The following is a 12,867-nucleotide window of genomic DNA, read 5'->3' as shown; positions in this document are numbered from 1 at the left end:
TTCTGTGGGGCAGAGCTTACCTGACCCCCCCCCCCAAATAGTTTATTCAAGTTGGCACCTCTGTCTGTATGTGAATTTAAAAATGACAGAGCAGAAGCAGAAGTCATGGAATGTGTGAACCACCTGCCTTTTAATTCTCTGCTGTTCCATCTGCTGCTGATCTCGGCAATACAGATATTGAACCTGCAAGTATTGCCGTGATGAGCAGCTGCAGCCCAGGAATTTTTAGACCCAAGAAAGCGAATTCCTTCTGATTTTAATTCCTTCTGGCATGCGAACTTAAGTATGTGCTTCCAGACCTGTCAAACTCCACTGTGTCTGTTTTCTGTCCTGCTTACAAAGAAGAGGTGTGTGAATGCAACGTAGCAGAGTGTTTAAACAGAGCTTCTGTTCCCTACACATTTTTCTGAACTTGATTTAGAGAAGACTTTCCCACTTGCTGTTGAACTAAAATAACTGCAGAACAACCAACCTCCAGATGTTTTGGGCTAAAGTCCTTCAGCCTCAGCCAGTGTTGTCAATGGTCAGGGATGATGGGAGTTTTGACTCCCAACAATATGTGGAACTACGTTGGAGAATGCAGTTGTAACAGTTCTGATTACCTCTATAGCCAATGCACTATGAAGTTTTCACTAGCCTTGAACAATACTTTTTTCTCTTCAAAGAGAAGAGGCATTGAGGGTTATAGTGAAACTGCTTCGTGCTAACCTGCATGCTTGTCAGGCTCTGTTAGTTAGTTAAACTGCAACCCCCCATTGTTAAGAGATCTGTAGATCTAAGTGTAATACAGCTAAAATTACTTGACTGTTACTCAACTAGTATTTCAAGTCGATCCACATTTTTGCTTAGTCACAAATGGGGTTTGTTATGGCAAATGGTAAGCAAGATCATGACTGGAATTGCAAGATCCCATTGCATGAATAGAAGGAATTTCTGCCTGCACATGGCAGTAGTGTTCACTGATTTCCCCCATGTCTGCAGCCCCTTAAAAGCTGGAAAATCCTTATCTTCTAGAGTTGGAATGTTTGTGGGGGAGTGTCCTTCAAGGAAAGGAGAAAAATTGAGCCCCCATCAGCAGAAGTATCTTCACACATAAATGTTCAGAATTTCATGTTTAAATATTTTGCAACAATATATGGTGTTTCAGCAAAGGACATATTTTTGCTTCCACATAATGGCCTGATTTGCACATCACGTTATGCCGCATGATCCTTTGGTACGAACCTATGAGCTGGGAGAAGTTACCCCAGCTGTATTGCTTCTCCCGGACCATTTGTTGTTGTGCTCCAATGAACTAAGTCATAGTTTTGGTTGGTGTGTCTTCTGAACTCTTGGCTTAGATCTCCAGGACCAACCATAAGCTATTAACAGGCAAACCTTGGTTCCTGCTCATGGTTAGTCTGGAGAAAGTTAAACCATGAGTTCAGGTGGATGACATGCTAAGCCAGTGTTTCACAAATGGTGGGCCCCTGCCTCCTTTCAGGTGAGCCTCAGGCCCACAGCCTGCCCAGTGCTTTCTCACTTGCTTAATGCCCCACCCCCTTTGCTGTGCCATAGCCTTCTTGTTGGAACAATACCAGCCTCAACATCTCCCCACAAACTGGTGACTAGAAGACAACAGAGGTTCAGTGCGGGAGGAAAGTGGGGTACAGTGGCGCAGCGTGGGGGGTGCAGGGGGGCCGGCTGCACCGGGTGCAACATCTGGGGTTAGGGTTAGGGGGCACAAATCCACGGGTTAGGGGGCGCAAATCCACGGGTTAGGGGGCGCAAATCTATGGGTTAGGGGGTGCAAATTACTTGCCTTGCCCCGGGTGGTGACAACCCACGCTACGCCACTGGTGGGGTATTCCTCCTAAGGGGAAAGGGGCAGAGCAGGTATCAAAGATATTTGATAAACGGTTAATGTGTATTAATAATAATTGGGAATAGAAAGGAACAAGCCAAGAGAAGGGACAAAAATGTGAAAGCTGCAGTGAGGAAGGAGGAAATAAGTAGTTTATGAGGAAATAGAATACAAGTTAAGTGTGAAAGGAGAAGGGGAGATTAAACAACAGGAGATGTGTAAAAATATTTTAAGTGGCATGTTTGGGAAATGCAAAAATAAAAAGTATTTTTCACCTCTGCATTGCCTTTTTGTCGCTGGTGGGCCTCAGTAATTTTCATACATCTTAAGTGTGGGGGGAGAACCGCTGCTATGGATTAGCATGGCACAATGCAGCAACAAAACTGGGGAGGCCCAAAGCAGTTGTCATGTCCTTTCTGGGAGCCCACATGCTTGCACATTTGTGCTAATCCATGGTTTGGCCTAGCAAACCAGGTCAATCAAGGTTTCGTGTAGAACACAAGTTTGAGGGTTGCTTTATTTTCAGGCAGCGTGGCATATTTTAAGGTTCTCATATTTTTTTATTATTGGGTGTTTATTTTATTTTTTAAAGCTATCTACCGTTGCCAGCTTTTTAGAGCCAAGAGAAAGAAATTTAAGCATTATGAAAAACCATTGTTGAAGAGGAAAAAATACATTAGTTGTGAAAATGCAGCTGCGGTTCATAGCAAGCCACTCTTGCATTGAAATATCTCATTATACCTCATAATTATTTCATTTTTGGCATGCCAAGTGGATAGGGCTGTTTATGCTGCAGAGCCTGTGGGGCTTGAAAAATCTCCCATGTGTTTGGTTCCAAATCCTGCCTTTTTTTTAAAAGAAACCATAGTTCCTGGTTCCCAAAATGGGAAGCTGTGGTTAACTGCGACTTTCTGGTTTTTCCTTTCTGTTGAACAAGTATATGAGACCTCAACAAGAATGTGTAGAGATATGAATGATAGTTTTGTGAGAAATGTAGTGGCTTGCATATCTGACACTGGCAATAAAAAGGGAACATTATATTAGATATATATATGGGAATGCCAGCTTGAGTGAGAGGGTAAAACAGACTAGTTAGATAAGTGGAGGAAGCCTGTGAGTGTTGAACCCATCTAAATGTTGGTCCAGTATTTGTTTTCAGATGGTTGGTAGGGTGGATTCTTTTATTTGTGCAATATGTTGAAACATTTTCATTGTGCATAAAATGATAGGATAAAATAGTGGTTTTCAATCCACACAAAAACTGTTTTTTTAAAGTAAAACTTTGTTTTTCCTTCAACAAAAATCTTCCTGTTATCAAAAGTTGCTGAAATACATGTGTTAAAATAAAACTTGAGGCGCAAGTATTTTTACATTTTACTTTTATGGTATTTTTTCCAGCGTGGATCTGATGAGCTTCTTCCACCTAGTTTCGCTTACGGGCCTTTTACCATGAGCAATTCTACTCCTGCTACAGGTATGATTGTATGATGAAAGAACACACCTTGCAGCAGGTTTGCAAATAGCCCCTCGCCTTGTTTCCTGTGTAAAGTTCAATTTTTATGAGCTGGTCACGTCTGAGGACTTATTTGCAAAGCTATTCTGCAGTGTGTTAACGTAAGCAGAGGCAGACCCCCAAGGATTGCTGCCACCACCCCAGTTTGATCAGTGTGACAACTTTCCATGGGACTTGTGCTTGTAGCAACAGTGGAGGGTCTATCACATGGCTTATTTAAGAAAGGACCCATGGGAAGTAGATGAACACGCCTCCAATGATCAAGATAGCTATTGAATTCCCATTGCCTTATATTGTAACTCACTCATATCACGTTCTTTAGTTTTAATGCTGCCTAATCTAGCCATGGTTAAAACTGGAAGTGTCCCCAGACTCACACGCTCCTCCCCTCTTGTGTGAGCATTCTCTCTTACTCCCTTTAAGAGATAACTATGGTTAATGAAACATCTGCATAAGAGTTTTCCCTGCGCATAATTGGCATGGAATAATTTGTAATCGGCTTCAAAATGAGAAGAAAGGGGAAGTTTGGGAAACTTCTCAGACTCTGCTCTGTGGACCACCAGTGGTCTATAAGGTTTATTCAGGTGGTACACAGCTTGTCTGTAAAAATACAAATAAACCGTACAGCATCTAGCAATGTATTCCTATTCCTACAACAAGACACTCAGCAGTTTTCAAGTGGTCCATAGGGAAAAATATTTGGGAACCACTGGATTCCCCATGGAACAGCGAACAGTGTTCCCTTGAACAGCCTTATTTATGTAGATAGCCTTCCATTATCAGCTAAAGGTATGAAATGGTGAATTTATAGATGCTGTCAAATTATTTTAGCTAGTTAGGTCTAAAAGAGGCTATGAAAGATCTTGAATTACCTGTAAAGCAGGCATGAAAATATCATTTATTGCTCTTAATAAAAAAAAAAAGTGCACTAAGAACTGCTTTGATGGTTTTCTGCAATCAAGCGGTGTATAAATTTTATGAAATAAATAAAATAATAAACCATTTGCAGTTAATTTTTGAATTACCTCAATGGTCAGTCAAATGTCTTCTTCAGTCATCCCCTTGCCCTAGTAATTTCAAAAAAGTTTTCTCAAACCTTGACAAAACAGTAATGCATTTGAGAACAATCTTTCCAATTAAGCAAACCTCAACAGGCAGAGCTGTAAATAGCAAAGGAACGTTAACATAATATTTTGCAATTGGTCGTTTTTCTCAGTACTTGAATATTGTAATTCTGGTTTCCATATTGAGGAAAAGTAACGTAGCATATCTAGAGGAGTTGCAGAGAGAATCTGCAAAAACGGAAGAGTTGAAGCAGAGGAATGGAGAGTCTTCAGTCCTGTCCTGCATGCTTCCTTCAGGTGTACCCCTACAACCCACCTCTGAAGAAGTGACTTGAATAGAGATCCGCTACTTCCAAAATAGCCTGATATATTCACCCCAGGCAGATCAAGCTTACGCTTATGAGCACATGTACAAACCGCCTTTACGCAATAGGCTTCTGAAATAATTTACTGCTGATCTGGTTTACTGGCCCATTTCCCATGCCTGGTGAGCTGGCAGCAGCAATGGAGGCTTCCTCACTTCGTTCAGGATGTCTGTGTGAGCAGATAGTGGACTCACCCACTCTCTCCCTGCCTAACGTGGTCAGACATTGCCTGCCAAGTCAGTCCATGGCTACTGTGCATGTGCTAGTTCAGGAATCTAGGGTGGGCATCAGTGATCCTCCCCTTCCATTTTTGGCAAAGCTAAAATATATTTTATTGACACTTAAGATCCTCTGTGCAGTACTGTGAATTGGTTGTCTGCAGAATCAACCAAGATGCTATTATGGGCAGAAGGCCCATTGTCAAAACAGGCTGTAGCATTGTTGACTCTCATGCTCTGATTTTCTCACAATCTCCCCTGGAGCACTGATCTCTTCTGAAATACCTTTCTTGATGCTTTTATATAATGTTAGGGGGCTTTATTACTCTTATAAAGTTCTAAAGCAGCCAGTAGCTGGGTAATATGCTTGTAAACCTCTCTGTGAAAGAAGCTCAATAACAGGCCCAGCTGCTGAAGCCCTTTTGGTTGCTGTTGAATTAGTTACCATGATTTCCTAGAGCGACCAGTGAGCCAAAAGCAAAATTCCCAAGTTCTGTGACTGGAATAAACCCGTACAGACTTTATCTAAAACAGAATTAGAACTTCCTGTGATTAGAGCTAGAGATTAGTGAACAAACACAAATGTCATAAGGAAACAAAAAGCTTGTTGTTGCTTAGTACAGGTGGTTTGATATTGTGACCCGCACAGCAAGCAAAATTTTTAGCAATGCTAAAGTATACATTTTTATCTGAAGTGTTTCTTTATATCTTAGCTAATGGGAATGACAACAAAAAATTTAAAGGAGACAGATCTCCCTGCTCCCCTTCTCGAGTCCTTCATCTTCGTAAAATTCCAAATGACGTCACTGAAGCGGAAATAATTTCTCTAGGTCTACCTTTCGGCAAAGTAACCAATCTCTTGATGTTGAAGGGCAAGAGCCAGGTATGTATATACTTTGCAGTAAATACCCAAAACACAAGAAAATGTAGTGTATGCTATTTGGCTAGTATCCAGTGGAATAGTTAAGAGTTGAACAATTCAAATCTCCCAATTGTCTCACAATAGTTTTGCCTCTAAAATAAACCAAGCATGCGCTGGAAACCAGGAAGTTACTCAGATTGTTGCCTAGCCCATACCCAGTCCCCAAAAGGCTATTCACCATGATTCTTGGGCTACAAAGTTCTGCAGTATCTCTCCAGCCCTTCAGGGAGCTGCCTGCCATTTGCAGTCCAAGAGCACAGGTCACTAGCAGGTGTCCTCAATCTTCAGCTGCATGAACCATGAAAGTGTTCGTATCGTAGCTTTGCTCTCAGACCATAGTTTTAAACAAAGCACATTTCTCAAAATTTGGACCTGTCAGGGACCTGTGATGGCTTTAATATCAGAAGTAGAAGCTTTCAATCCCTTATTCTCGGTGCACAAAAGAGGTAGAAGAAGGGAACGTGCAATTCTGAGGCTCGCTCATGTAGAGGAATATTATTATTATCATTAAATTTGTATACTGTACTGCCCTTCATCTGTAGATCTCATGGCAGTTCACAGCATAAAAATACAAGATAAAAGCACAAAATGCATAATAAAAGCAAGAACAAAACAAACCAATAACCCACCCCACCCCCTCCCAAAAACACGTTTGAAAGAACATAGGATGCTATTCAGCCAAAGGGCTGGTTTCAGAAAAAGATGGTTTTTCATCACATCTGAAGCTGGTCACTGTATAGTTGTAAAGTGTTTGTGTTTTTTTAAAGAAAAAAGCTTTTGGGGGAAATCACTAGAAATATAGAAAACTTGTGTTATTTAAACAAAAAATATTTTATTTGTTTCCTGCAATGTCTTTAGCAGTTATTGGGTGTTTGGAGAATGCACTCTGAAAAAACTTATATTGGGTCACACATTGATAAATGCCTGTCTATCCCCAAGTTGTGAAATAAGGCACCTTTACATAATAAAAATAAGGAACTACTTGAAGTAAAAAAACAAAAATTGCAATGTTTTCTTTTGTAAATAGATGTATTTTTAAAGGACATAACAAATATAAAAGCAGCAGTCTGTGCACGGTTTTTTGTTTGTTTGTTTGTTTGTTTTCAAGTGAAAGTGGTTTTACAATCACAACGTTCCTGTGTTTGTGTTAATTGCAGGCTTTCCTAGAAATGGCTTCAGAAGAAGCTGCCGTTACTATGGTGAACTACTACACTCCTGTTACTCCTCACCTCCGCAGCCAGCCTGTTTATATTCAGTATTCCAATCACCGAGAACTTAAGACTGACAATCTACCCAGTCATGCTGTAAGTATGGTACTTTTTTAGGAGGGGGGGGGAAATCCATAGTATTCATTAGAACTATTAGTATGTAAATGATTTTCAAACCACTTAAATATCCTGTTTTTATAAGCCTTTAGTTTGCTTTCCTGAAAGCAGGCCAGTGCTTTGATTTGGAGCAAAGGAAGTTGAACTTCAGCTACTTTTAGTTAGCTGTTTACAAACTTTCGTGTTTTGTTACTAGGCTGGACAGTACAGCTAATAGATAAAGTTTGAAGGTGTGCTGACTACATATGTGAAGGTCAGAGGGGTGCGGGAACTGTGGCAGGAGAGGTTTTCTCCACCCCCATTGGAAAAATCGGGAAGGATGGGGAAACACCTGGAAATGAAACATCTTTTGAAGGAGTGAAATGTTGCAAAGGCAAGGTTTTGCTCACTCATAATATTTATTCCATTTATTAAATCGTTCCCCGTGACGTACTCCGAAGCAATTTACAATATACTATAAAAAACAGTGAAAACAATTGCATATATAAGAACAATTACGTAGTAAAGATTTTTACACAAGACAGTCAACAGCAGGGGTGGGGAAGCTTTTCTGCTCCCCCCTCCTCTGACTCACCACACCCAGCAAAGCCACCTGGTTTTTCGGCACTTCGAGTGCTGTGCAAAGGACTTTTGACAGGTGCCAGGCACCTGACACTCTCTAAATTCCTGAAAACGAGCTGGCTTTGCAAGCCCTACGCTTGATGTTTCAGAAGCACTGAATACAGAATGGGAAACTTGTAACCTTCACTAGTGTGGGCCGTACATCAGGGATAGGCAACCTAAGGCCCATGGGCCACAAGCAGCCCACGGGGGTCGTTTAACCGGCCCACAAGCCGCCCCTGAACTGAGCCACCCACTTGGCGAGTCCCTGCGCACTGCGATAAACCGGTGTGGTGCGGGCACTCGCTTTCATGGTGTTGAAAATCACGCAGGTGCTGAAAATCACGTCTGTGCAGGCACTGTAAATTGCGGGTGCATGCGCTCATGTGTGCGCGCAATCCGGTCCATGGAGGGATCTCCATTGGAGTGAACTGGCCCAGGCGAGGTAAACCTTGCTAACCCCTGCCATAGATGAACAATTTGCACACTGGGTGCAGTGGAGAGAAAGTGTAAGGTTACGCTTTGGGGGCACATAGATTCTTACAGATTGTAACTCTTTAAATAACATGTGTGCAAGCTAACAGTGGCATGTACAATACACAAAATGTTATGTACTGAAGTTCTCACCCTGGGCCAGCAGGGGGATACTGTAGATAGTTCAGGTCCACATATGCAAATAAGGGATCGAAAGTGACGTTCAGTGATTGGATAGTTACAGAAACTTGTTACAGTTACTTTGTACTGGAGCTCTATATAAGCAGGCTGGCTGAACCCTTCCGTTCAGTTCTGTTCTGGCCTCTGAATAAACAAGAGCTGTTTGAAGAATTGCTGTGTCGTCTGATATGTTCACCCACAACTTAACACAAAACATTTTCATCCTTTCTTTCCACCCCCTCCTTAGAGAGCGCAAGCTGCATTGCAAGCAGTGAATGCGGTGCAGTCTGGAGGCTTGGCCCTTACAGGTGCTCTCGCGACTGAAGGCGGACTACCTCCTGGTCAGAGTTCTGTTCTTCGAATTATAGTTGAGAATCTCTTCTACCCTGTAACTCTAGAAGTGCTGTATCAGGTAAAAGATTTTAAGAAAAAAACCCAATTACTGTATTTTTCTGTGTATAAGACCCTGTTTTGGGGGACTCAAATTTAAGAAATTTGCACTGTGCACTATCCATGTATAAGACGACTCCCTCTTTTTGGCATAATTTTAAAAGAAAAAAACCTAGTCTTATACACGGTAAAGTCAGTACTTTTTTTTTACACTGCTGTATTTGGTAATGAAAAACAAATTGTCAGATGCTTATTCATTCACTACTTCCTCTCCAGGGCTGATCTTTCATAGTGCTGGGCTGGTCATCTATTTTCTGACAAGGGGAGGGCATCTGGTGATGATTATTTGCTAAAGAGAGTATATGCCTATAGCGATTGGCACGAACAGCACCAGTTATCTGGTCACTTGCATGCATTCAGAGCATAGCTGTCAACTTTTCCCTTTTCTTGCGAGGAATCCTACTCAGAATAAGGGAATTTCCCTTTAAAAAGGGGGAAAGTTTGCAGCTACAATTCAGAGTGCAGCCTGTTTCTCTCTTATACACTCTCTCCAAAATAGCCACAGATGCATATGGATACAGATTGTTCCCCTCAATTGCCCTGGAGAAACCTGTTTCTTCATGTCAATTATTTTTGCTAGGCTGTGACAAAAGGTTTGGCTAAAAAGGAAGATCTGAACCTGGAATTATATATTTAACTCAAGATTAATAGGGACGCGGGTGGCGCTGTGGTCCAAACCACAGAGCCTAGGGCTTGCTGATCGGAAGGTCAGCGGTTTGAATCCCTGCGACGGGGTGAGCCCCTGTTGCTCAGTCCCAGCTCCTGCCGACCTAGCAGTTTGAAAGCACATCAAAGTGCAAGTAGATAAATAAGTACCGCTCTGGCAGGAAGGAAAACGGCGTTTCTGTGCGCTGCTCTGGTTTGCCAGAAGCGGCTTAGTCATGCTGGCCACATGACCCAGAAAAACTGTCTGCGGACAAATGCTGGCTCCTTTGGCCAGTAAAGCAAGATGAACGCCACAACCCCAGAGTCATTCGCTACTGGAATTAACTGTCAGGGTTCCTTTACCTTTATCCTTTTTAATAGGGGTTAATTATGTATTCATTTAAATATTATTAACAATTCTGTTGTGCTCTAGCTGTATGCATGTAAGCAATCATTCCTTATAGAACAATTAAATGATTTGAGTGGTGTTTTCTTCACTCTGCCGCACGAGTAGTAATATAACCAAACAATTTCAGTTAGTAATAAGGCACAGCTATCTAGTTATTTCACTGAGAGAACCCCTTCACTTAATGATTTTGTTATTTACATGTGGTTCTCATGACAGAAAAACATCTCTATCTGTGTGGTTAAAAAGTAACATTGATTATTTTGCTGGGGGTCGGGTACACATGAAGTTTGCTTCTCAAAACTTTTCTGGAAAGTATCAAGGTGTGAACTGGCTACCTGCATTTTTATTCAGATCTTCTCCAAGTTTGGGACAGTCTTGAAGATTATCACTTTCACAAAAAACAATCAGTTCCAGGCCTTGCTTCAATATGCTGATCCAATGAATGCACATTATGCCAAAATGGTAAGTGCAAAACTATGCACCTGATAAGTTTTGGATTTTGACCATGTTAACAATTTGCTGTGTATGACTTTGAGTTTAACATGCATCTTAATTTTCCAGTGTTTTGTGTCACTAGTATCCCATTTGGAGTTGCTAAAGGAGGTCCATACCGATATATCTTTGTGGCACATACCGGTGCAGTGATTGTCTACACAAACCTGTCATAGCAGGCTTTGTTTCTAGATATTTAGTCAAGATTTTTAAAGTCAAATTTAAAACTACTTTATTTAATGGTGGCTTCCGAGTCTTTTATATGTTTTATGTGTTCAATATGTCTGGATTACTAATGTTTTGTGGATGGTGAGTGTTTTTTGTTGTTTTTTTTAAAAATGATTTTACTGTCTAAACTATGCCAATAAAGGCTGAATGAATGAATGAATATTACCTTGTCCACCCAAAAGATCTTGCATAAAGGGCCCAGATAGTTAACGTTGGGGTGGATGGGCATAGTTGTAAAAATCTCTTCTTTGCATGTTAAGAAATGACAGAACAGTCATCCTTTGCAACTGTCATAAAGTATGACTGACAACCATAACTTACAGGTACTCTAATTGGAAAAGCATTAATGATACACCATAAGCTTGACCAATGCAGATAATAAAACAAAATGCTTATAGCATTTGGATGTGTGTGCTGCTTACCTTGATGGCATGTGGTGGTAATATTGTAAGGAACTGTATGAATGATGCCGTTCTTTAAGACTGTAGTGAATATTAGAGAATGGACTTGGAAAAACATGGAGGAATGGCACAAGAAATGTTCACTAGCTGCTTGCCCCTTCTGCTCTACCCAAAGCATGTTCAAGATTGCTAAAAGGATTATCTTGCATATATCAGTATTGTAAAAGATTAGGACTTCATAAACTCAAGTCAGCTCTTCTGTCATCTTTACAGGCTCTAGACGGTCAGAATATCTACAATGCTTGCTGCACTCTTCGTATTGATTTCTCCAAGCTAACAAGCCTTAATGTAAAATACAACAATGATAAAAGCAGAGACTTTACTCGTTTAGACCTTCCTTCAGGTGATGGACAGCCTTCCCTTGATCCCACTATGGCTGCTGCCTTTGGTAAGAACGCTTCATTTCTCTGTGTGTGTTTATTTTATGTACCAATTTTCTAGACTGCCCTTCATTAAACAAAGGAACTTAGAGCGGTTACCAGCATAATATAGTACAACAGACAATGTATAGCAATAAAATACAATCCTTAAAACTAATAGCTAATAATATAAGCAGTTCCAGGGGGGTGGGGGGACAATATCATTTGCAACATCAACAGATTTAATCCAAGATTTCCAATATTTATAGACAGCTTTTCACCACAAATTGAAAGGCAGCCCACCAGTATTTGCATACTAGAATTCTTGCTAATCTAGGTAAAAATGGTGGGTATTGTATTTCTGTGTTTGGTATCAGTATTCATGCAGGTTGTGTCTGACTGAATAAGCGCTTTGTTGCTGGTTGCATGTATAATGAATTACAATGGAAATCAGAATTGTGAATAAATGATTAATACCTATATTGCCAATAGTAGGAATGGTACCAATCCATGTATTATAGGTGTTTAATATATGGTGCTTTTGCTGTATTTGTGTAACTGCCATATTGTCACTAAAGATAAGGGGTGATGGAAGCTGCTGAGTCTGTTTAGATTGGAAGGACAATTTACAGCTGTTTATGTAGCAATTTGCATCTAATTAGGTTAAGTATCACAGTTCAAGTGTGTGAGTATACTTCAGGAAATGTGGCTTGATCAGGACTATCTCTGCATATTATAAATCCCAAATATTTATCGTCTAGCTTTTTTATATTATGCCTCAATTTAGAGCAATAGTTCGACCAAAACATCCAAAGTTATTTCGCTGTTGGATTTTGCCCTAAGTAGTGAGAGCTGGGAAAACTATTATGATTTGGCTGAAAATATATAATAGTCAGATTTTTCTTTCCTTCCCTCATCACAATTTCAAATCTGCCACAGAAAAGGAACAGCATGATTTGGACTGCTATATGACAAAAAGGAACACTACCACCTGTTAAGCTTATTTTTAGTGCATTGTTGATTTTAATTATATTTTGTTCCTAACTGTTTTTACGGATAATTTCATTGTTCTTTTTGTAAACAGCTTTGGGTTTTGTTTTATTTTTTAAATTCAGACAGTATATAAATATGCAGTAAATAAAGTCATGAAACTTAAAAATAATAATAAGACAAAGGGCTGGTGTACAAAGCTGATTCTTGCACTAGATTTTAGATTTTGGATTTTGCGGCGCAACCTTATACACATCTACTCAGAAGTAAACCCTCCAACAACTTTATACTGTGTAAGTCACTCTTGTGATCTTCAGATGAAAGGCAAA

The 12,867-nt window shown here is 40.4% G+C and overlaps 1 protein-coding gene across 1 annotated transcript in view; it reads left to right on the top strand.

The window, feature by feature from the left end:
* The window catches only part of PTBP3 (polypyrimidine tract binding protein 3), a 48,184-nt gene that overhangs the window by 22,861 nt on the left and 12,456 nt on the right, over nucleotides 1-12,867 (top strand). Inside the window, exons 3-8 of the mRNA XM_081177131.1 lie at nucleotides 3,242-3,317; nucleotides 5,717-5,886; nucleotides 7,083-7,229; nucleotides 8,752-8,916; nucleotides 10,360-10,470; nucleotides 11,403-11,577. Of these exons, the coding sequence (XP_081033257.1) occupies nucleotides 3,242-3,317; nucleotides 5,717-5,886; nucleotides 7,083-7,229; nucleotides 8,752-8,916; nucleotides 10,360-10,470; nucleotides 11,403-11,577 (844 nt within the window). The remainder of the gene's footprint in view (nucleotides 1-3,241; nucleotides 3,318-5,716; nucleotides 5,887-7,082; nucleotides 7,230-8,751; nucleotides 8,917-10,359; nucleotides 10,471-11,402; nucleotides 11,578-12,867) is intronic.

This window comes from Podarcis bocagei (genome assembly GCF_964188305.1).
Source record: "Podarcis bocagei genome assembly, chromosome: 17".
NCBI lineage: Eukaryota > Metazoa > Chordata > Lepidosauria > Squamata > Lacertidae > Podarcis > Podarcis bocagei.
This window is presented reverse-complemented; position numbering and strand designations above follow the sequence as displayed.